Genomic DNA, 23511 nt, shown 5'->3' with positions numbered 1-23511 from the left:
ATTTAATGCTGTAAGTTTAGGACCTATATCCAATATGTATTTGGGGTTTACTTATGCTACATCTAGGGAATTTTATTGTAAGACAGTTTTAATAGAGACAACTTACTTTCAACAGTTGATATCATCAATGCTTTGTCCGGTTATAGATTATATTGGTCTTTCGTTTCCGGTAAACCATGGTAAGTGAAATGTGTTTTTAAATTTAGCGTATATTGCACGTATAATTTGTGGTATTTATATATGAAGGGTGTTGTCTTAATAAGAAGATCTTCTACGTACATTATATAGTTTAATTTACATTTATTTATTTTTGACAATGTATAAGATATATAAAAAATTATTTGATATAACCTTAAACTTATCACAGTTTTCGGCCACATGGTGGTTGATTTGTGTGTTGCAAATTATTGTTTATACCTATACAGACAATAACTGATATAAAATTCAGCTGTAATATGATAATTGTTTATTATTATTAAAATAATGGGATTGTTTCTTTGTTCAATAGCCGTTCCAAAGGTTTGTAGAATCTGGTCGCGTCGCTTATGTGAGCGATGGCCCGTACAAGGGTAAACTTGTTGCTATTGTAGACATTATCGATCAAAATCGGGTAAGATAATTTTATAAATATGTTATATCTTTTATTAATTGTTAAATTGAGATATTTAATATTGTACAAAATTGGGTTTTTGTTTTTTTAAATAGTAATATAATGATGATCCAATATCTTGATAGGAATTGCCGACTGATATTTAATTGATGTCATTATGCTTTAACTGATGCCAAAATATTTAATCGTTTCCTTTTATAGATATAATAAACATTGTATATTAAACTTTAGTTATGTTTCTAGGTTTTGGTTGATGGTCCTGCTTCAAATGTCCCACGTTGTGAGATGAGGTTAAATGAGCTCCACCTAACTAAATTCCGTATACGTTTCCCATATACTGGATCCACCCGTGTTGTACGTAAGGCATGGGAAGCTGCAAATATTAATGACCTTTGGAAACAGACTATGTGGGCAAGAAAAGTTGAAGCTAAGAAGAAAGTAGGTTTAATAATTTATAAAGAATACGTTCTCATATGTAGTTACATTTTGGGTAGTAACTAAGATACATTTTTATTCAATTTCAGCGTTTGGAACTTAGTGATTTTGACCGCTTTAAGCTAAGAAAAGCAAGACAGATCAGAAATAAAATAAGAACCGTTGCGTTTTACAGATTGAAAAAGAAGGTTAAGAAAGTAAAGGCTACTGGTGCCAGTAAAAAAGTGGAGAAAAAATGATTTTTTATTATATGAAATAAATACAAAATTGTCTTATCATAATTACATTGATTGTTTTTTTCATACCTTTTATCTACGTGTTAAGAAAATAAATTAAAATTAACTAGGAAACTTTACTAGCAACAAATTTTAATCTGAAAGAGAAATAATATACATGTACATTACATTTTTATATCATTCGTATTTATATTATTGTTCTATCATATTAGATCATCCCATAAGTTCGTACCGTTTTTCGAGCGGTTATATATGTTAAGATTGTTTACATACCTTTCAGTTTCATGAAAAATTGTAATCCCCCTCTCGTTGTACAACTTCTTCCCATTTTTCATTATTCCGTCTCGATGAAAGTTCTCTTGTTTTTCTTTAAAATATGGAATGTATACACAAAGGTCGGCACGAACTTATGGGATGACCTAATATTATGAAGGAATTGTTAGAATTACGAAAACGGAATATTAAAATTTATCACAACAATAGAGATGAAAGAGATATGGAATTGAATCAAAATGCTCTGTGAGCAATTCACAATTTACACAAATAATGTTAAATTGAACAGCTTATTAAATTACGTGTGCATCAATGAAATATAGCTTTATTTAACAATTATTTCTTCTTGTAACATGTTTACTTTGATTGATAATGATTTGATTTAAGTACCGATAAATTTATCAATTCTTTGCATAGATTTAATTCTACTTTCATCACCTCAGCTGCTTTAGGATATTTTTCACAATAATCAATTATAAATCTATATGCATTAATACTTTGTTGCGTATTTTGCAATTGGATGTTTTTGTCAGGAGATATAATTTTATTGTACAATCTGCCAAGGTGAAAGTAAGAAAATAAGGCTGGTTGCATTATTTCATCAGGAAATTCTTGTATACCAGAACTAGAATTACGAATATGTAAGGAATCGAGAAACGCTTGAAAATTCTTTATGGAACTTTTTGCTAAGTGATTAATTTTTGTTAGCGCTTGTGGTGCAAGTTTTTCATCGGACGATCGTAAGCGGTCAAGTTTTATATCAAGAATATCAGAATATATTTCTCCTAATTCAAACCAAATTTGTCTGCAAGCAGATTCATAATACTGAGGGTTTAACTCTTTGATAACATTTTCTAACATGTCTATTCTCCTTTTGTGCATTTTTGCTTGCCTGTCTTCATGCTCTTCAAAGAATGCCAAATATTTATAAGTTACAGAAATATCTTGTATAATTGATGTATGATCAGATGCATGATTTTCTAAAGTATAATATGTTTTAGCTTGCTCTAACCATTTTTGAACATTTAGAAAGACTAATCTAGCATCTTCAAAATCTAATAAATATTTATCCGTAATCTGATTAGCAATTGACTCTATCTTTTTTTCTAGGACATTGAACCTTAGGTCATCAATTATCTTTGAGGAATCCCTATTCAACTGATCATTATTCTGTTCTGATTCTGTTTTGTGTAAAAGTCTTTCTTTTGATAACATCAGAAGCAAAATTCCATATTTGGCCCAACATCTGGCAACGTCTGCACTTCTGTGATTAAAATTTTCCCACTCAGCTGCAAGTGCTTCGCTTTCCCCATTATTTTTAGTTTTCTCTTTCAATATATCTTCATATTTTTGTAATATGTAAGCTGCAGCTGCTAAATGATGTCTTGCTTGAGTAAAACTAGTATTTTCCATAAGGTATTGCGACAATGTGGCTGCGTTTAGTGCCCAATCGATATAATCTAAATCTTGCATAATGTCATTTTGACCTAATTGTCTGCACAGGGTCATGTGACAATATATTGCAGACTGACGATGATCTTTCAAGGAACGATATACCTGAGCTAAATAATATAACGTTAAAGTATGAATTTTCTCTAACACATCTTTAGGACTTAGTTCAGATTTAACTTGTTCAATGCCAAAATTCTGGGCCATATTAATGGGGTCTCTACATGACTTATTAGTATCTATAAAGTCATTATAGATTTTCTTTGCTCGTTCTAAAAAGTCTTTTGCTTTTGTAGGTTGATTCCATTGGGACCATATAATACCCAACTGATTCAAAGCACTTAATACTGGTAAAACAGCTTCTGGTTCTAGCTCTTTTTTTTTCAATAATTTTATACATTTCATGAATTGTTCTTCGCCTGTTTTAAATTCTTCCGTATCGACATGTAATAAACCAAGATTTAAGTGTACCACAGCAAGTATTATTATCTCCTCCCCTTTTTCCTCCTCTGGTATATCCATCAAAATGTTAGTCAGATCTACTTCCATCGAGTTTAATACTTCGATTGCCTGATATTTTATTTTATACGGTTCGTTTCTCATTTTATGTTTTTCAAGATTATCCAATAATTTTTGAACATCCTTGAATTTTGTTTGTATGTTTGCAATTTTACCTTTCGACTCCATGCCGTACTGTCTCTAAAACGTAAATACAAAACATTCTCGAGCATGCTCATTAGCTGGCTACATAATGATCTGACACGTCACAACATGGCGATTTGAACATTTAAACGTAGTTGCATGAATTCACCTGAATATTTTGATATATTAAGTATGAGATCAATTATTTAAAAGTATTAAAACATATTGGTAGATATTGGTAGATATATTTCTGCAACTTGTGTGGAATATTACTTTCCGCTAATTAATCAACTTAATAGAGATAGTTGTTAACAGAAATATAGGATTATTGGAAGTTTTGTTACATTTTTTCTAAACTGAAAGTTAATAAAAGGAAACGTTAATATTTTTTAAATTATATTTCTATTTACGAAAAATTTATCAATTTAATTCAATATTTAATTTAATAATTCGAAATAATGATAGATTTCAGAAAAGAAAAATATTTTGTAAAATTATATAATTTTTACAACCACTAGATCCTTATTTAAACATATTCATTCTGACAACAATGATAATTGATAGATATTACGCAATTTGTTATTCTCTTAATTATTATAACGTTATCTCCAAAAAATCCACGATTATGATATATTGTCCGTGGGTTATCGTAATTCTCTTATGCCTGCCGCAAGTTCGTAATATTACATATATATACATATATGTATTCTTTGATTTTCTCATATTTCTACAAACGTAATATTTTCATATTATTTCGTAATATTTTTATATTTTCGTACCAAGGAATTTGACAACATTTTAAGTTCGTTATGAGAAAATTTGCGTTATTTGGTAAGATCTATCTATTATACATATATCAGAATGTGCATAAACACGTGGAAACATTATGCTATTGCAAAGTTTGTCAATATAAAAAAATATAAGAGCACCAACTTCCTGCAACAAGTTTAAGGCTTTGATTAATACCGTAAAGCAAACCATAGCATTAATCATTTTATATTTAATTACGAAAACGTCATTTATCGGATATTCACTGTGGGCAACGTGCAATTAAAAAATGTTTCTTTTTCCTTTATCAATAATAATAACAATAATAATAATAATAAAATAATTAAAAGAAAGATCATTTGATAATTCAAGAAATACAATGATACGTTAAATAAAATTGCTTACAGGATTAATTTTAACAATCCTCAAGCTTCTAAAACGTCTCACAAATTGTATTAATCTCTGTATTTATTTATTACATAATTATGAATTGCGAACTTTTTCCTAATTTCTTATTTTACCGAAAAAAAGACATCTACATTTAAAACAACTTTTTTTCTTTAGATGAAAATGTTCAGCAAAAAATATCCAAGCTACTATTTCGAAATTGTACTACGTTTTAAATTTAAAGTATACAACGCACTTTTATTTCAATTGTTATATTTCAAAGAGGTAATATCATGTTACTATATATATTTTATAACGAAAATATATTTTATGAACGAAAATGAATGGTAAAGATGAGCTAGTTGTCAAATGATGCGATTAAGAACTCCTGTGAGAATAATTTAATATATTCGATATCCGGTTGATCTTCCCCCCAGACACATAAATGCTTAATTTTTCTATAAAGATACAGTTTCCAACGCATTCTCGAAAATGATCGTTATTCTTCGCAATCCGTTATACTTGCATCGTCTGTGTCATTAGTATTTCCATCGAGCGGGCGTCTATTATGTTTCGATGTTTGCATTCCCACTTTTATTCCGATCATCCCAGTGGCTCTCATTTGTCTTGATAAGAAGAAACTCTCGTATTATTTGTTGAAATTAAATAAAAAAATTGAATATAAGCTCAAGTATGGTTTTAAAAATGATTCTCGGCAATAAAGTGTTACAGCCGTTTTTTACAACGAAGTCTTTTTACAGTCGATAGTTTTATACAGTTTTATACAATGAGCAATACACGTCAGCCATCACTATATTTGAGCTGGTTCTGGATAGTTTAACAGAAAAATGCCTCCAATCTAAATTCATTAAGTATTAAGTAAAGAATCTATAGTAATACAAGAAAAACTTTTAAAAATATCTTTTCTCCGCAAGAATTTAAGTCTGAACCCTTAAAGTTTAGCACAACTTTACTTAAGCAGCTTGTACCCTTGAACCGAAGATCACCCGACTAATGACGATTCTCCATAAATTGAGAATCTCTGTTGGAACACCTGAATACTTAATAAATGGATAAAATTAACATTAATAACGACTGTCTGTGACCGATCCACATCTTATCCAACGACAAACGAGTTCGACAGTCGCGTGTGATATATGCCTTAGGAAAGTTTCTCGAAGAAGGTAGATCGACAGTACCTTTGGAACTTTCTTGTCCAAATTGTCCCAGGAACGATCAGCCGGTATCTCTATTGATAACAGTTTGATTTTTCGACATGGACTCGGAGGAATACGGCAACGAATTGTCGAGAAACGAGGTAAAATCCTTCAACCCCTTGCTGACATGAGTCCGAAGTCGGAAGTATTCCTACTAGGAGACATAACTTTATAGGAAATTTTGAGAATTTTCGTTTGGAAAAACTATACTATATAGCATCTTGAAAGTTTCTGTACATATTCATTCATATTTAAAATTTCAACATTTTTTTGGCGATTAGTACTGGTTATTAGTTAATGCATTTAAACTTTCTTGCGGCGTGTTTTATCTCTTCACTTTGCGACTCATAAATGAATTGAAAGTTGTAATATATTATAAATTAAGCGAAAAGTATATGTGTAAAGAATAATTGTGCGAATTTTCAAACTAACTAGAAAATTTGTTTTTAAGATATTAACGATTGAAATACACTTTCGAGAAAAGCGCGTTTAAACTCGAAAGCAAGAATTAAACGAATAAACGTTTTTAGATGATTAAACCAATCGATATATACTAGGTAAGAATTTTCTACTTCAAAAAGCATTTTTAAAAAAGAAAGGTAACTTATGAAATTATATTTATAATTATAATTATAATTATACTGAATGAGTCACTTGACTCTACCATCTTAAGTTGAAAAAGCTATAAAAGTTGAAAGATGCCCTATGATCTCCATCTTATAAAATGGAATACTTGAAAACAAATTCTTTTTGTTTTTAGTCAGAAAATGATAGCACTAATGAAGAATGTCCTCATTCGCCTATATTGTTGGATCTAGATAAAAATTCTAAGCAACAGCAAGAAATTTTAAGCCAAGAAGAAAGCTCACCGTCTAAGATTCCCAACGTCGACCAATATTTGCAGAATCAATTAATAAGACATGGGTCAGGTATAAGTTATATCAATATTTAAAAATAATAATTATCAAAAAATAATTAAAGAATAACAACAAAATATTTATGTATAGAAAATACAAATATATCTCGACGACACTTTGTGAGAAGATCATGGCAGGATGAAAACTTCGAAGATCGTCAACAAAATAACGATCGAGTATTTGTGATAAGAGTTCCGGAACCGGAAGTGATAAACACTCATCCTCATTTAGAAATTCTTCATGAAACCAACATAAAATCGATCCAAAGAGAACCATCGCAAACTGAGAAAGGTGGAGAAAATAATAAACAACCAAAAATTTAGATATTACTACTATTAAATTAATTTTAGTTTTATTCTCAGATTACAAAAAATCAGCTTGCGACCGTGAACGGACAAGAATGCGCGACATGAATCGTGCTTTCGAACTTCTACGATCGAAGCTTCCGATTTGTAAACCACCCGGCAAAAAGCTTTCAAAGATCGAATCACTTAGGCATGCGATTACGTACATACGACACCTCCAAAGTCTTTTAGAGCCACAATACAGTTACCCTCCGAGCGTATCTGAGAGGAGTTACTATGCTAATAGTGCACCAATTACTACAAATACTTCTTTGGATATGCAACATACACCTCGATGGGAATCGTTAGCTTATTGTCGTTACGATTATCACGCACCGTTCGTTAATCCTTCGCTGTCAACGTTACCTTCATCTATTCACCCTCGAGTACAACCGGAACAAAATGATCGACAATTTTTTTACGAAGCGCGACATTAATACACTCGCAATGAAATTACCATTGATCTTCTTAAGATCTTTCAAGCAGAAATGACGCACGATTTCAATCTCTACAACAAGAAATGGATATTTAATTAAAAGTAATTAGTAAAGCATAATTACCGTATTGAATACTTTATGTGCCTGGTATGAAGTTTCTAGTACGGTCCTTATAGGAGAGGGAATAAAATACGCTTATTTAATGCATTTCTACAGAAGACCTTTGCATAGATTATTGTATTAGCCCTACAGTGCAAGCTCTCAGGACCATCTGTTTGGTCAGGACGAGGAACCTCGGCTCTAGTCTGCAACATGAGCCATATGCTATACTCTGCTGCTTCTGTGAGTTCAAGAAAGTCAAAAACGGAGAAAAAGAGGTCCAATTTATACTTGAAATGAAATTTTTCTACTATTCACTGAAATCCATGCATGACTTATGATGAGTGAAATTAACTCTGAGGGGTTATCGTATATTAGCTCGTAAGAACCGCTGAGTTAAATAGCCCGGTTTCTCACTTGCATTGAGTAAACGACGATAATTAATATTTAATTAAATATTTAAATATTTTGGATTTCTATATTCAGGAGGATTTTTGAAGAATATTTAGAGAAGATTTTTATGAAGTGAAAGTAATCGTACCACCGCGCATCGTTGATAAATGAATCCTTTTCGAATAAATAATTTTTGGTAATTTTACGGAATTGAATAAGAAAAAAGAAGTTTTACATATTCCGAATTATTGAACTTACTTTCATGTTTAGAGGATAGTACAATATTTTATAAAATTTAATAAAGTAGTTTTTCCTTTTCTAATACTCCCTCTTTTAAAAGGTAGTAAAAGGAATTTATTCAATATGTACATTACAATTATGTAATTAATTACAAAATTCATATACATCAAAATCAATCTTACTTTTAAAAAATCACTGTTTGTACTTACAGCAATATTATATATTGTATAATATTTACGTTAATAGTTCATATATACTTTGTACATTATTAAGTTAAAAACATTTTATATAAAAATCTTAAATTAAAACAGTTAAACAATTAAAATAATTTAATGAATTAAGTTTCATTAAAATAAGAAATACTAATTCCAATTATTTATTGCACAATCTGTGTTTTAAAATATATACAATTGTAAATAAAAGTTATAAATAGATCAACTTGCATTATTGAGAAAATAATTCTTCCTCAGATTCTTCTTCAACAAAATTCAGACTACTTCTTGACTTCTTAAGACTACAACTTTCTTCTTCATTCTTATTCATTTCTTTTACATACTCATCTGGAGTATATAACTCATTTTTTGTAGAATCTTTACTGGTGGATGCCTTAGGAATTATTTTATCAGCAACAATATGATTTGTTTTTTCACTTTTCTGGATACTTTTTGGGCTATTATAATTAGGTGACTTTCTTTTGCTAACTTTGATAATTGTGGAAGTATCTTTCACAGTTTCATCTTCTTTCTCAGATTCTTCGTCTGTACATGCATCAAAAACTGATTCTTTAACATTTTCTTTCTTTTTTATAGCATCTTGTAATTCTTTAATTTTCTTTTTCTTTGAATTTAAAACTACTATAAACTTCTTATAAAGATCCTGTTCCATAGTAATCTTGATTTCTATTAATTTTTCTATCTTTGAATTTATTTCTTTATTTACATTTACTAAATTTTTATTTTCTTCTTCTAATACTGTCATCTTATCTTGAATGCTTTGATAAAATTTCAACAATTGTTGAAAACTTTCCCTTATTTGGAAATCTGAAATAATACACAATTCAATTCTTCCAAGAGTCCATAAATCACTTTTCCATTCTAAAATTTTGTCTTGGAGGAAAAACTGAATTTTTGTATCTTTCCCACAAAGTATTTTCTTAGTCTCTTCGATATATTCATCAGATGATTTAGATAATTCATTAGAAAAATCATTTATATTTCTGGTGTTCATCTACAATGTAATTTGTTTGTTAATCATTTTTAATTAAAAAATAACAAAACTTACATATTTTTTAGGATTTACATTAATTAAATTCAAATCTTTAATTTCTTTGATTTGTGAACTAACCTCACCAGCTAACGGCGACATTGTTGAATTTAACAGCATTACCTTAAAATGTAAATTAAACCATTCTACGTGAAGTGTATAATATTTGTTATCAATTTGATTAAAAATTTTACATGCCGTTATTTTTGTCATTGCAATTATATGTAATTGTTATTAAGTAGGTTATGTCATTTAAAGCAAAAAATCGGTTGGAATATTAAAAAAATAAGTAACATTTTGTTAATAAGTTGTATCACTGTAACGAGCGCTTCTGATAATCAATAATATCAATAATTACATGTTGGATTATCAAGTGAAGATAAAGCATATGAACAGCACGGAAAATAAAACATATCAAAGAACGGAGATGTAAGTACACATATTTTGATTGTAAACTGACATTTAAGTTTTTTGTATTAGGCCATGTAAACCGTGTATAACGTGTGTAATAGTATGTATTGGTTCTTTTATGTTCATATAGTTCTAGACTTAGATTAATACTTGGAATCTTAAACGTCAAAATAGAATATAGATATATATAATATGTATATAATAGAATAAAGTGGTGAAATAATGTTTAAAATTTTCATTTTATAAATTGAAAATAATGTATGAAATTTATTTTGAATTTCGTTTGAAAATTGATTTATTATACAATTTTAATATGTAGTATAAAATATTATGAAACAAATTTTTTATATGAATTAATATATTCCAGAAAACAACAAGTAATATATTGTGAGATCTACTTAAATGTATATTCATAATTTTTATAATAAAAATCATGATTGAGATAACAGCAAAACTAATTAGAGGACCTGTATATTTTTCCGGTGAAGTTATAGAATGTTTGGTCACATTTAGTAATCCATTAAATCCAATTCATCAAATATCTCAAAGTCATAGGTAATAAGTAATTTATTTATTTATATTAAAGAGTTAAATTTTTACACATAAATCATAACTAATTCTAGTGATATTTTTGAGAGTCTCGCGTGGGCTAGTGCACAAGTTCATTGCCAATGTTCCACAAATAATAAAATTGTTTTCTCAGAGAAGCTGAACATGACAGCACAATTAGCAGCTATTAATGCAAGTAAGTCTATGGTATTTTAAAATAATTATTTCTAATTGTTGCATGAAGAAATATAGAATTTCTTTCTTTGATTTTAATTATTTTAAATGTAACTTTCTAATTCATTCAGTTTGTTTTTTATAATAAGTGTTTTTCAGATACAACCTTTGCACCATGGCAACAGGATAATGGTCATGTTGTTCTAAATACAAAGCCAAAAATTTTATTTTGTGATTTAAGATTATCTCCTGGTGAAAGTAAAACATGTGAGTATCTAATTGGAACTTGGACATATAGCCCAAAAATATGATCAAAATTATATAAATAAATTTTTGTTTAATGTTTAAATTTTGCAGATATTTATCGGGAGATAATTCCAAGTGATGCACCTCCATCTTATAGAGGACATGCAGTAAAGTATTCATATAAAATCACAATTGGAACACAACGAGTAAACACCGCTATAAAGCTACTTAGAGTTCCATTCAGAGTACTTTCTTTAAGTGGTAGTATATTATCTAATTTTATAATTTTAATAATTTAGCACTACTTCTACTAAATCACTGTAGAAAAATTGTGACTGAAGCTGCTGCTTTTATTCATGAATTTGCAGAATTGCCTGAAGTAACTGCTTGTAATGATAGTGTTGACTTGAGTCCAAATAATCCTTTTATGGAAACACAACACAGAGATACTCCATTAGACGTTGCGCTACAAACTCTTCAGGTTTATTAATTTCTTTTTACATAAAAATTTATATTTGTTATATAAATGCAGCATTAATTAATATTTTATTTTTACATTTAGAATTTAACAGCTAGACGCAGTCCAAATTTTTATAATATTACAAACGGACGTGGGCGCGTTGTGAGATTTTGTCTTTTTAAAAATTCGTACAAATTTGGAGAAGACATAGTCGGAACATTTGATTTCTCAAATGCTACCGTTTCTTGTGCGCAAGTATCTGTTGCATTGCAATCAGAGGAACATATTTCAGAAGAGTACAGACGAGGAAAGGCCTCAACACCAACTTTAGTCAGTTACAACAAACACCACGAAATGTGTATGGGTTTAAAATATTCCCATTTGGTATTACCCATACCATTACACGTAACACCAGATTTTACTACTGATTTAATGACACTAAAATGGAGACTACACTTCGAATTTGTTACGACTTCCAAATTAGTAGAAATGCCCAATAAAAGTACTGTTAATTGGCAAGGACCATTGATCTTGGATGTTGAAACGATGACATGGGATTTACCTGTTCATATTCATCCAACAACTACGCCGCCTAATACTGCACAACAAAGTAGATATAATACAGTGATATAACAAATTGTGAAATTTTGTTATATTGGAAATTCACAGAGGTTTATTATTTTTCATTAATAGTTATTAAACCACGCATTTTCTTAATTATTGATATAACAATGTCGAAAAAATAATGTATATTAAAAAGCGTAAATAGATGAAGTGTTTTATTTATTTAATATGAATTTATCAAAGCAAATCATTTTGACAACAAATAATTCATATATTTTAAATATTCTATTCACACAATAGTAAAGAATCTTATAAATGCATGTCTTTTTTGTATATCTATAAATCATTTATTTAACACTTATCCAACCGCGCGCGTTACAGCGAGTTAAACATTTCCACCGCTATCTGACAAACCAACCTATACGCTGTCCACCGCACATTTTTCCACGTATCAAGGATTAATATTCACTACTTAAAAGACAAAGAAGTCTAAAATTATTTAAGTGACTAATTATATTTTGCGGTAATGATTTTATTTAACGATTTCACATATTATTTATACAAAACATCAAATTCAAAGTATATAACAATTATCTTTTGTAGTTTATGCAAAAAATATAGGTAAAACTAAAAACCTTAAAGATGACAAAAGATAAATAACACGACTTGAACGTGAAATTAAAAATTCATAATGCATTTTAATATTTTTTTATAGTGTGGTACAGTTCGATTATAACTTTATTTAGTCATAACTGATAGTGTAACTTTTTAATTAATTTTAACACCACTAAATTGGTGTATTTTATTATATATTTATAAAAGCGGAAAAAGTGATGCAATTAATTGGGAACAATTCCAGCTAAACAATAACTGATAATAACAACAAAAAAAAGGAAAACGCGTTGCTAAAGTCAAAAAGGGAGATCTCCCCGTTCGGTCACGCAGCGATGTTCTTTACAGAGGGGAGATCTTCCTATTCGGTTAGCTAAGTGTTAACATTCATAAAATGAAAATTTTATCAATTGCATTTTGGATTTTAGTGTATTTAATAAAAGGTATTCAACTTTTTTGTAAGCAATTAATAAATGTGATTATTGTCAATTAAAACTGACTTATTAATTTATTCTTATCAAATTAATAAAATAGGGAGGAAGTAGATAATATTGTTTTATAAAAATCAATGATAAATTGGTATATTATGATAAATAGATATTTATTTCTTTTTAGAAATTCTTTGGTATACACGTACAATTGTAAGTACTTATTCGAGCTTATTCCTAAAATATGACGTTTTGAGGGGACGATTATATATAGGATACTGTTCTTAGTTCTTGGCACAAATTTAGCTTAACGCCTGACTTCTCTATGCACATGTAGTCGACCTATTCTAATGTATTGCGCTATTCAATCTTTCTTATTACTCTTGTTCTGCAAGGTATCTTCTTTAGCTCACTGCTACGGCTTCTGAATTTTCGAAACGGTTGGCCAATCAGTTGTGAGTGTGCAGCTAGCTGAATTTTTGAACGCGAAGGTGTCTTGCTTTAATATTGGCGAGAGGAGCGCCAAAATCCCCTCCCTTTGTCCAAAGAACTCGTACATATTATTTGATAGTCCGCACTCTCATATAACTAAATTTAAAGTACTCGTCAACACGTGAAACATACATAACCTCGTTATTACTTGTATACATGCGAAAAAGAAGATGAAGAATCAACGGAAAACTTCAAAGAGGAAGCTAAATAACGTAAAAACTGCAAATAATGTTAGAGAAGGAGAAACGGATTCACCAAAACCTACATTTGAAGAAGAATCGGTAACATTTATTTTATCGATATGTTCTAACCTATAAGAAAACATAACCAAATTGCCTAAATTATTATTAAATATATGTACTTCGAAAATGTCATTTATTATTTATATTTCATGACACGAAAAATATTATTTAGGATTCAGGTACTGAAGATTTATTGTCTGCTGAAGTAAATAACAATGATGAAAGTTCAGATGAAGAAATAAATGAAAATGAAGATATTTCTGTATCAGACACTGAACAAGATCCAATTGTCTTTAAATCTGATGATGAAGAAGATGAATTAAGCTTTCAGACAGATTCAGATGATCTTGGTCTTGATGAAGATTATTTTGAAAGTGAAGAAGAAAATATTTCTCTTGATGAAAGCGAGGATGAAAATTTGAAAAAGAAAAGTGAAAATTCTGAAATTCCCTCAACATCTAAAGATAATGAATTTGCAAAAATAAAAAAAGGTGGATCTTCTATGTTTAATGTTAATAATAGGAATATATCTAATACACTACAGACTAAGAAACAAAGCAAAACTCTTATAAATAAAATGAATAAATCAGACGAATCAAATACTGGTAAAGATATACAAAAAGGTAAGGTACAAAATAAAGAAAATTTAAAATTAGATTTAGAAAAATGTAAAGAAAGGAGTACTAAGAAGAATACAGAATCTAGTATAGAATCTAACTTATCAAATCATGATAAGTTAGTAACAGATCAACAAATAGATGAATATGAATATGATAGTTCTGATGAAGAAGATATTCGTAACACAGTTGGAAACATACCAATGAAGTGGTATGATGAATATGATCATATTGGTTATGATTGGGATGGTAAAAAAATTATAAAACCTCAAAAAGGTGACCAGTTAGACAATTTTTTGAAAAGAATGGAAGATCCTGATTTTTGGAGAACAATTAAGGATCCTCAGACTGGGCAAGATGTTGTATTAAGTGAAGCAGATATAGATTTGATTACAAGGATACAAAAACGAAAAATTCCGGACATAACTTTTGATGAATATGCTGTAAGTATTTTTCTAATTTATTAGTGATTCAGGAATTACGTTTTTATGTTATTATCTTACAGCCATGGGTAGAGTGGTTCACTTCAGAGGTGATGAAGACACCATTACGTAAATTTCCTGAACATAAACGTTCATTCTTACCATCTAAATCAGAAGCTAAAAAAGTATCAAAATTAGTTCATGCACTTAAGATGGGTTGGATAAAATCAACAGCGGAATTAAAGAAAGAAAGGGAGAAGAAGAGAAATGAACCACAATTTTACATGTTGTGGCAATCAGATGATCAAGCTGAAGAAATGCGTAGAATTCATAAACATATCCCACCACCAAAAAGACATTTACCTGGACATGCAGAAAGCTATAATCCTCCCCCAGAATACTTATTCGATAAAAAGGAATTAAAAGAATGGAATAAATTACAGACAACACCATGGAAACGAAAATTACACTTCATTCCACAAAAATATAATGCTCTCCGTGAAGTACCTGCCTATCCTAAATATGTTAAAGAAAGATTTCAAAGGTGCCTAGATTTGTACTTGTGCCCTAGAGCATTGAAAATGAGATTAACAATAGAACCAGAAGCCTTAGTACCTCAATTGCCAAGTCCAAAGGATCTACAACCTTTCCCTACAACAATGTCTATGGTATTTAAAGGTCACACAGATATGGTAAGAAGTATTACAGCAGAACCAATGGGGCAATATATAGCTTCTGGTGGTGATGATATGAACTTAAAAAGTAAGTATATCTTCTATGAAATATTATACGTTATATATAACAGTGTTCATTGTTTTACAGTATGGGAAATAGTAACAGGCAGGTGTGTAAAAACAGTACCATGTGGGGGGGTAATTAGATCTGTGGCATGGTGTCCAAATCAATCTTTATCGCTTATAGCGGTAGCTGCAGATAAAAAGGTTCTATTAATAAATCCTGGTGTTGGAGATCATTTAATTACTAATAAAACAAATCAATTATTAGAAATAGTACCTCAAAGTGATGTTATAGGTATTGTAAAAAATAGTTTCTATACAATTCTTCATAAAAATACTTTATAGAAAATGTGTACTTGTATCTTTGTTACAGTAAATGAAAGAGTGAAAACTGCTGTTCAGTGGGAACAAGCAGAAGATGAATATTGGACTAATGGAATTAGGGTAATTTTAAATCATTTCAAAACAGTAAAACAAGTAACTTGGCATGGTAAAGGTGATTATTTTGCCACTGTTATGCCAGATGGTCAAAACAGATCTGTCTTAATAAATCAATTATCAAAAAGGAGATCTCAATTGCCTTTCACCAGGTCAAAAGGTTTAATACAGTGTGTTTTGTTTCATCCAATTAGGCCGTATTTATTTGTAGCGGTAAGTAGAAAATAATATAAATTAAACGTATAATTCTAAATATATAATTGTAATAAAATAATTGTAGACTCAACGAAATGTTCGAATATACGATTTAATAAAACAGGAAATGATTAAAAAATTGCTATCAAATTCACAATGGATATCATCAATGACAATACATCCAGGTAAGATTGGACATTATATGAATAATGTAAGTACTTAAATCATTATTATTTCGTTTAATAATCGTACTTATGTTTCCAGGAGGTGACAATATTCTAGTAGGCACATACGACCGCAAAATGCTTTGGTTTGATCTTGATTTAAGTACAAAACCTTACCAGACATTACGTTTGCATGGTACAGGCGTTCGCAGTGTTGCATTTCATAAACGATATCCACTTTTTGCATCTGGTGCTGATGACAGAGGTCTTATTGTCTCTCATGGAATGGTGTACAAGTAAGATAACTTACATTTATAATTATTTGACCATTGTTCATTATGTACTATTTATTTCATAATGTATTTCAGTGATTTATTGCAAAACGCATTAATTGTACCACTTAAAAGATTATGCAATCATGAATCTTATAATGACTTTGGTATTTTGGATGTGATGTTTCACCCTATTCAACCATGGGTATTTTCTGCAGGTGCAGATTCAACAATACGAATGTATACTTGAGTTGTATATGTATTTATAGTTTTAGTTAACAAATAATGCAATGAAACAAATATTATTATGTTACATAACGTAGAAATTTTTTTATGAACAATTATTTAGAACTATAAAAATTAGAATAAATTCTTTTCCAAATGTTTTATTTTGTGCGTGAATTTGAAACGTAACTTTTGTATTCTAATCCTTTACAAAAAGTAAACATATAGGAACGTTTGTATCGTAACAGGATAAAATACGATAGTATAATTACGACAAAAAAATCATGAAAGATTATACAATAAATATTCTATAATCAAAATAATAAAAAATTTATCTATTCTTATACATCAAAATTTACATGATTTATAAAGGCTTGATATCTAAATGCATCTTAAATTAAAAATCAGATAAATCTTTTAAATATATATAACGCACTTGCGAAAGATATAAGACTAGTTTCTAGACGTATGTAGAAAGAAGTTTAAAAATTTTAAAAGAAAAGATCGTTTCCATTAGTAAAGTTATCAATAAATGAGTTCGAAATGTACAAAAATTATAAGATGTAAAAAAGTTATGTAATCGAATACTTTATCAAGTTCGACTTTTTATGTAGGAAGTAATTTTCTGTTTAATAAACATCGAAATAGATCTTGAAATGTATATTACTGAAGTCTCTAGTTTACTGAAAGTAAACTTATTTAAAAATTATATTACACATGACGATAATAATAATTTCATTTGTAAATGAGTAAAAAATAATGTTTTTAACGTTTGATTTGCACAACAGAATTTCATATTAATTTTGTATTTATAATTTTTATATTTTTGATTGAATTACTAATGATTATTTAACATCTCGAATTCTGACTTATTATATAATCATAATTTACTGCTTTAAACAAATGTTAGGCTAGTACGAAATATTCGTTGATTCACAAATAAAGTGAATATGACATACAATATATCCTAAAGGTGTATAAATTAAGTTTCTCATTATCACCTTTTACAATATAATCAACAAATTTAAAAATAATATGCACGTATTCATATACATACATACATACATACATACATACATACATACATACACATATGCGTACGTTTAAGAAGAGGGTGGTGAATGACCCAAACATTGCCACTCAGGCTCTCCACATTCGCAAATACGACCAGCGTGTCTGACTTGAAAAACTGTTACTATACCCCTGCTGTCGTCAAATCTACAAGTGATGTGTAAATCATGAATTAAAAAAGTATAAAATTGGCTACCCCATCGTTGTCTCAGATATACCGATCTAGGATCCTCGCGAAGTACATTTTCAATGGCTATTTTTTGGTCATTTATTTTAGTTCCTAAAATCTCGTTTAATTGAATCAAAGCACGATCGTTAAATACTACACATAGAGGTGTTCGAGGTCTCGATATCCACTCTGGAATTCTTATCTCCGAAGAAATATTAGTTCCCGATTCTCTGTTCTCAGCGTTTCTCGATTCAGAAGAGAATAATAAATGTGTGTCTCCACTGTCTGGTAAGCTATTGTTTGACATTGTTCTTATTACTTGATTCGGTAAATGTTGTGAAGGAGTAAGGATTTGTGGTTCTAATCCTTCTTCTCCATCAGGAGCTTCGCGTACCCCCATTCTTACAGGAGAATTATCAATTCTCGAATTTAACGATCGTCGATGAATTAAATCTATGTCTGTACCACAAATGGTATTTGGTCCATCAGCTCCATCTAAAAGTCTAGACCGAGAAGCATGTGTTTCTGTGTAATTAGATCCCACGTTTCTTGATCCGTATGTTGATTCGATATTAGTACGACCATTTACGTTAATATTTTGTAATCTATTATTTATATCTACTAAATTTTCTGGTTGTTCCACGTCAGACGAAAGTACGTTATGTCCTACTATATTCAAACTTGTCCGCGGATCAGACAAAGTGTCGGAAAATGTATGAGCAGTTCTATGTATATCGGTTACATCTATGCTATGTTGTAATGTGCTATTATTGTGCAAACTGATATCATTTAATTCAGAAAAATGTCTCATACTGGAATAACTTTCAAAGTTTGAATTTCTTTGGAACTCTTCAGCTTGTAACCTTAAAGCAATTTCTTCGTCTCTAGAAACATCTGTCTCTTGATTTGCTTTGTTAATAACTTTTCTATAATAAGATTCCGAAAGTAAACTTCTTGTTTCATCCCCAAGACTAACATTAGTACTGAATGCGTCACATGTTTGATTTCTGGCAGTTTCTTCTATGCACTCAAATGCATCATCTACATTAGATTCTTGTGATCTGTTACTTAATTTCTCAAAATATATAGGACTATCATACTGTGGTATATAAGGTTTTATATCTAGTACAGGTGATTGATCAACCATATCTACACCTTCAAAATAAATTGTATGATTTTCTATTGTTGTAATTTTTACTAAACTCAAACCTATTGGACATGGACGGTGTGGAGAACGTGTAGAAAATACACCTGTTTTTGTACCATTTAATCTTGGTGGTGCAACTTTGGCACGAACATGTGTTGAATCATTCCTATGAAAGTAGAATAGAACCCTATTGAGAGAAAAATGATTTTGTATTAATTATTTAGGGATAAATAAAATAAAAAGAATTGTTTACTATAATAATATATTATCTTACCACATATGTGAAAAATCTTGTAATCCTTCAAGTGCATGATCAGGATTAGTAAATATTGAATTATATAATAGCAATTTTCCTGGTACTTTTCCACAGACTCCAGTTTGTCTAGGTGTACCACGTTTACTAGGAAACCAAGTAGATATTACTCCAATTGGTTTTAATTTTATGGTATCATCATCTGTACTAGTGCTAGGTTTCACATCTTCTGGACCTATTACTTTTGCGTCAGACATAGATGGTCTATTTCTGAATGATTCCAAAAGACGCTTTATGTTGTCAACATCTTTTTCATGTATATATCGAAGACTCTTTATTTGTTGTCTGTGGAAATTACAATTAATACAATAAACTGTCACATATTAGTAAAATAAAATTTTAATAAGGTATAAAATATAATATGAATTTAATAAATTTTTAACTTTAATAAAAATTGTAGTATTTTTAATTATATCGTTTATTTTACGTATGTGTAATAGTCATACAATCCATGTATATACGAACACATACATACACATAGTTATATGTACATTACAAATATGTAAGTATGCAGAAAACAGCATGTTTGAGTAGAACTTGTTGATATCTCTTTGAGTAATTCTTTGAACTCATAAAGATAGGATGGGACAGAAGAATGCAAATAATACCTTAAATTATTAATTTCTTTTCTGGCTATATTTAACTGACCCAGCAAATATTTAGTGCTAAAATCTGAATTTTGACAAGCAGAATCCATAACTGCTCCTTCGAGCGAAATCGCCGGTCGAATTAGGTAGAATGAAACGAAATAGACATGAACCATGGATCAACTAAATACAATAGTGAGACTACTGGTTCTAAAGCTTGACGTAGTTGATTAAGAAAAGAACGGACGTAGAGGAGACACACAGTGATGCGTTTGCATTAAAAAATTGGACAAAATTATTTTTGTACGTAAATCACGTTTAATTGATGCAGTTTATTATTTTGACACAAAATAGATAGAGGGCGCAACTCTGTTACATGAAAAATATGCAAAATATACCTGCAGGTTATATAGATAGTCACGTTTACATTAAATATTTTATACTTAACTCCCTGATGTTCTCCTTATAAATATAATAAAAAAAATGAATATGACCAATCTGTTTATAATGACTTTAAATCAATTAATATAAAGTTACTTTATTTACTAAACAAAATTATATATATACAACAACATTTTGTTGATAAGGCTACAAAAAATAATATTCAAATGAATATCATTAAGTATAAAATTTTAAACACTCTTGTATTATTATATACACAATAAACAAATTTTTTTTTATTTATTTTATTGCATAATATTAACTATAATTATTTTTGCTTGTATTTCATTATCAAATTTCTGTAAATCTTATAAAATATTTTTGATTAAAATATATAAAATTAACATTTTATTAATTGTGCTAAACTTAACGACCAACTTCTACATTTGGTGGTTTAATTCTGCCAAATAAAGAACTATATAATTCATCCTTTGCATGATCTGTCCATGTATCATTTGTTGTAATAGGAGCCATAAAGTTTACTAACTTATTATGTACATTATAACGTATTCTTCTACCTTTAGTAGCTCTTGTATCTATTTTTCTTTTCATTTTTCGCCTCATATTCTGTAATTTTATCCATTGTTTACTAAGTTGTATAGGATCAGTGATATCAGATGATTTATATTCAATTAAATCTCTTAAAAGTTGATGATAGAAGTCATCATCATCGTAAATTTCAGAATCATAGTCTTGAATTCTTCTACCATCACTATCTTCTGTTACTTGTTCCTTACCAACAATTTTATATTCTGAACGTTTCAATCTACTTTTTTTAAGCAACTTTTCTTTATCATTTAGAGCGAATTCAATTTGTTTCAGAGTTGTTTCACTCATACCTTTATTTAATTTACCACTAGTTATTCTTGTCTTTTCATTCCATTTTTGTACAACAGAATTTCTATATTCTATATATGATTTGTGATTATCATTTAATATCTTTTCATAGTCTTTAAGTTTCAATTTTTTGCTAAATACATTGTTGTTAAAGTTTTCTTTATATTTGTCTGAAATTGTATCTGTATCTTCATTTTCATTCTCTGTATCTGAAAGAATTTCTTCATCCATTGGATCTTCTGTATTTGCTATTTCATCTGTGCTTTCTTCAGCTTTCCTTTTTTTATTAGACATAGATAAATTTTTTGTTTCGGGGTATTGTTTTAAAAAGAAAGTTTGCAACTGTAACATATTATTCAATAATATCTTCAACTTATTTTTTACTTCATCAGTTGTTTTTGTATATTCTGCATCCATTTTAAAATTTTGATAAACATCATGCTGCGGCATTTGATTACTCGTAATTAAACATTTTTGTAATTTTATTCTTATTTCTAATAAATTTTCCCAAAGCTTTAATTGACTTCTAACACAACTACCTTTTTCTATATCTGCTCTTATATTTATCTGTGATATTGTTTTGATATCTGTCCCCTGCTGTGTAAAAAGAATATCCTTACTATCTTCATTTTCAGAATCTTGCTCTAAATTTATTTTACTGTCATAACTCATTTCCTCATTCGAATGATCATTTTCACTATCCTCCATATTGCTATCATCATCTTCCATATCTTCTTCATTATTACTGTTGTTGATATCATCACTTTCTTGCTCCATACTATTCATTTCTTCATCTTCACTTTCTGATGTGCTTTGTACAACAGAATCTTCATCATCATCATCCTCATATATATCTTTTCTTGAAACTTTTTTACCTTTATACCTATAATAGAGAAATAATGATCCCATTAAATAATTCTATAATAAAATTGAAGTAAAATTTCGTACCTTTCGTCCACTTGATCCAAGAGATCCACATTTCGTCTACGTATCTCCGAAATTTGAAAATTACTATCTGAATTATCACTTTCATCATAACGATCAACTAGTTTTGCTTTCGTGTCTTCCGCTTCATCGTCGGAATTAAAAGTTACTGGTGTTGTAGTAACTAATGAATTCACTTTGTCTGCTAAGGTTTTCTTCTTTGCTTTTAAAGCCATTGCTTCGGTCAAACAAATGTGTATTAATTCAATTATAAATGATGAATTTTACCACGTGCACCTTTCTATACGGGTTGATGAACATAACCTATAATAACATAACCTATAATTGTTATATCATCGATTATAAAATTTCATTGAAGTCTATATGCAATATATTTATATTCTATTTTTAGTAATTGTTAATTAATAGCAAACTGATAATATTATCCGGACTCATGTACATACTACTATGTACTATACATATGTACTGTACACATGGACAACAGATAACATTTCCAAGACCATACTATTACCTATATTGTATTCATAAAGATATAAGAATAGAGTGTGCGACGGAGTCATGTCAAATCATAACATATATTACCGTGAAAGTAGATGCGATATACGAATAGAAAGAAAACGTTGCATATAAGCCCGTTCTATCCTTATTTGATCAGACGTGTATACTTACGCCGTTCTTTGATCAGTGTTACGCTTCATATTTACTGTACGAATGTGCATGCTTATTAGACAAGGACACAAAAGACCCCTGTGAATTCCCTTTCTATTTCAATATCGTTTTTTTCAGTTTCCTCACGTACTATGTCTTTACATTCGATCACACGATATATCTCTACGACTGTACTCAGTAGCAGACTGTATCACAAGTCGTATAGTAGTATGTACAACTGTACTAAACTGTATTATACAGTATTCTAGTATTCTATACTGAGGAATGGATATATCATTCGTAACAGTGACAAATATGAAGATGCTCAAGAATATAGAATTCGAAAGCTATATATTTTTGGAAATTTACAATAATACAAAGTAACTACTTTCATA

At 29.3% G+C, this 23511-nt stretch overlaps 9 protein-coding genes across 16 annotated transcripts; 5 read left to right on the top strand and 4 right to left on the bottom strand.

The window, feature by feature from the left end:
• The first annotated feature begins 38 nt into the window (after positions 1 to 38).
• On the top strand, positions 39 to 1326 carry LOC126920252 (60S ribosomal protein L14). The gene is made up of 4 exons (XM_050730347.1): positions 39 to 179; positions 509 to 610; positions 854 to 1048; positions 1135 to 1326. The coding sequence occupies exons 1-4, from the start codon at positions 177 to 179 to the stop codon at positions 1282 to 1284; spliced, it is 450 nt and encodes a 149-aa protein (XP_050586304.1). The 5' UTR covers positions 39 to 176; the 3' UTR covers positions 1285 to 1326.
• On the bottom strand, positions 1271 to 3735 carry LOC126920241 (KIF-binding protein). Its single transcript, XM_050730317.1, has one exon. It carries the CDS (start codon positions 3688 to 3690, stop codon positions 1912 to 1914), a length of 1779 nt encoding a protein of 592 aa, XP_050586274.1. The 5' UTR covers positions 3691 to 3735; the 3' UTR covers positions 1271 to 1911.
• Positions 3689 to 4810, top strand: LOC126920090 (vasopressin V1b receptor-like). Its single transcript, XM_050730018.1, is given in 3 exon segments — positions 3689 to 3693; positions 4111 to 4380; positions 4570 to 4810. Coding segments are annotated over 3 exon segments (405 nt in total). The 3' UTR covers positions 4700 to 4810.
• Positions 4811 to 5892: 1082 nt separating this feature from the next.
• Positions 5893 to 8545, top strand: LOC126920544 (achaete-scute complex protein T8). Of its 2 annotated transcripts, none has more exons than XM_050731111.1 (4): positions 5893 to 6118; positions 6778 to 6946; positions 7025 to 7225; positions 7285 to 8545. In XM_050731111.1, exons 1-4 carry the CDS (start codon positions 6077 to 6079, stop codon positions 7713 to 7715), a joined length of 843 nt encoding a protein of 280 aa, XP_050587068.1. In that variant the 5' UTR covers positions 5893 to 6076; the 3' UTR covers positions 7716 to 8545. The 2 variants fall into 2 exon arrangements, with proteins under 2 accessions (XP_050587068.1, XP_050587069.1); XM_050731112.1 differs by having other exon boundaries at positions 5897 to 6118; positions 7297 to 8545.
• LOC126920543 (DNA repair protein XRCC4-like) lies at positions 8515 to 10198 on the bottom strand. Of its 2 annotated transcripts, XM_050731110.1 has the most exons (3): positions 10069 to 10198; positions 9792 to 9833; positions 8515 to 9674 (listed from the first exon to the last, which is right to left on the bottom strand). In XM_050731110.1, the coding sequence occupies exons 1-3, from the start codon at positions 10096 to 10098 to the stop codon at positions 8892 to 8894; spliced, it is 855 nt and encodes a 284-aa protein (XP_050587067.1). In that variant the 5' UTR covers positions 10099 to 10198; the 3' UTR covers positions 8515 to 8891. The 2 variants fall into 2 exon arrangements, with proteins under 2 accessions (XP_050587067.1, XP_050587066.1); XM_050731109.1 differs by lacking the exon at positions 10069 to 10198 and having other exon boundaries at positions 9792 to 9935.
• Positions 9993 to 12320, top strand: LOC126920542 (RAB6A-GEF complex partner protein 2). 3 transcript variants are annotated; one of them, XM_050731107.1, is made up of 7 exons: positions 9993 to 10139; positions 10489 to 10676; positions 10745 to 10866; positions 11004 to 11111; positions 11202 to 11351; positions 11459 to 11571; positions 11653 to 12320. In XM_050731107.1, exons 2-7 carry the CDS (start codon positions 10555 to 10557, stop codon positions 12181 to 12183), a joined length of 1146 nt encoding a protein of 381 aa, XP_050587064.1. In that variant the 5' UTR covers positions 9993 to 10139; positions 10489 to 10554; the 3' UTR covers positions 12184 to 12320. The 3 variants fall into 3 exon arrangements, with proteins under 3 accessions (XP_050587064.1, XP_050587063.1, XP_050587065.1); XM_050731106.1 differs by lacking the exon at positions 9993 to 10139 and adding an exon at positions 10243 to 10379; XM_050731108.1 differs by lacking the exons at positions 9993 to 10139; positions 10489 to 10676 and having other exon boundaries at positions 10994 to 11111.
• A 1198-nt stretch (positions 12321 to 13518) lies between these two features.
• LOC126920535 (ribosome biogenesis protein BOP1 homolog) lies at positions 13519 to 17122 on the top strand. Its single transcript, XM_050731081.1, has 8 exons — positions 13519 to 13927; positions 14061 to 14948; positions 15011 to 15689; positions 15750 to 15959; positions 16038 to 16315; positions 16383 to 16482; positions 16562 to 16757; positions 16830 to 17122. The coding sequence occupies exons 1-8, from the start codon at positions 13817 to 13819 to the stop codon at positions 16981 to 16983; spliced, it is 2616 nt and encodes an 871-aa protein (XP_050587038.1). The 5' UTR covers positions 13519 to 13816; the 3' UTR covers positions 16984 to 17122.
• Positions 17123 to 17268: 146 nt separating this feature from the next.
• On the bottom strand, positions 17269 to 20421 carry LOC126920538 (uncharacterized). Of its 2 annotated transcripts, none has more exons than XM_050731089.1 (3): positions 20267 to 20421; positions 19620 to 19943; positions 17269 to 19532 (listed from the first exon to the last, which is right to left on the bottom strand). In XM_050731089.1, the coding sequence occupies exons 1-3, from the start codon at positions 20419 to 20421 to the stop codon at positions 18062 to 18064; spliced, it is 1950 nt and encodes a 649-aa protein (XP_050587046.1). In that variant the 3' UTR covers positions 17269 to 18061. The 2 variants fall into 2 exon arrangements, with proteins under 2 accessions (XP_050587046.1, XP_050587047.1); XM_050731090.1 differs by lacking the exon at positions 20267 to 20421 and adding an exon at positions 20134 to 20236.
• LOC126920541 (protein AATF-like) lies at positions 20267 to 23310 on the bottom strand. Of its 3 annotated transcripts, none has more exons than XM_050731103.1 (3): positions 23051 to 23310; positions 22472 to 22771; positions 20267 to 22406 (listed from the first exon to the last, which is right to left on the bottom strand). In XM_050731103.1, the coding sequence occupies exons 2-3, from the start codon at positions 22681 to 22683 to the stop codon at positions 21053 to 21055; spliced, it is 1566 nt and encodes a 521-aa protein (XP_050587060.1). In that variant the 5' UTR covers positions 22684 to 22771; positions 23051 to 23310; the 3' UTR covers positions 20267 to 21052. The 3 variants fall into 3 exon arrangements, with proteins under 3 accessions (XP_050587060.1, XP_050587059.1, XP_050587062.1); XM_050731102.1 differs by having other exon boundaries at positions 23138 to 23310; XM_050731105.1 differs by lacking the exon at positions 23051 to 23310 and adding an exon at positions 22912 to 22989.
• Positions 23311 to 23511: the final 201 nt, after the last annotated feature.

The sequence above is a fragment of the Bombus affinis genome, chromosome 9 (assembly GCF_024516045.1).
Source record: "Bombus affinis isolate iyBomAffi1 chromosome 9, iyBomAffi1.2, whole genome shotgun sequence".
Classification (NCBI taxonomy): domain Eukaryota; kingdom Metazoa; phylum Arthropoda; class Insecta; order Hymenoptera; family Apidae; genus Bombus; species Bombus affinis.
The sequence above is the reverse complement of the archived record's forward strand: the minus strand, read 5'-3'. Positions and strand labels throughout refer to the sequence as shown.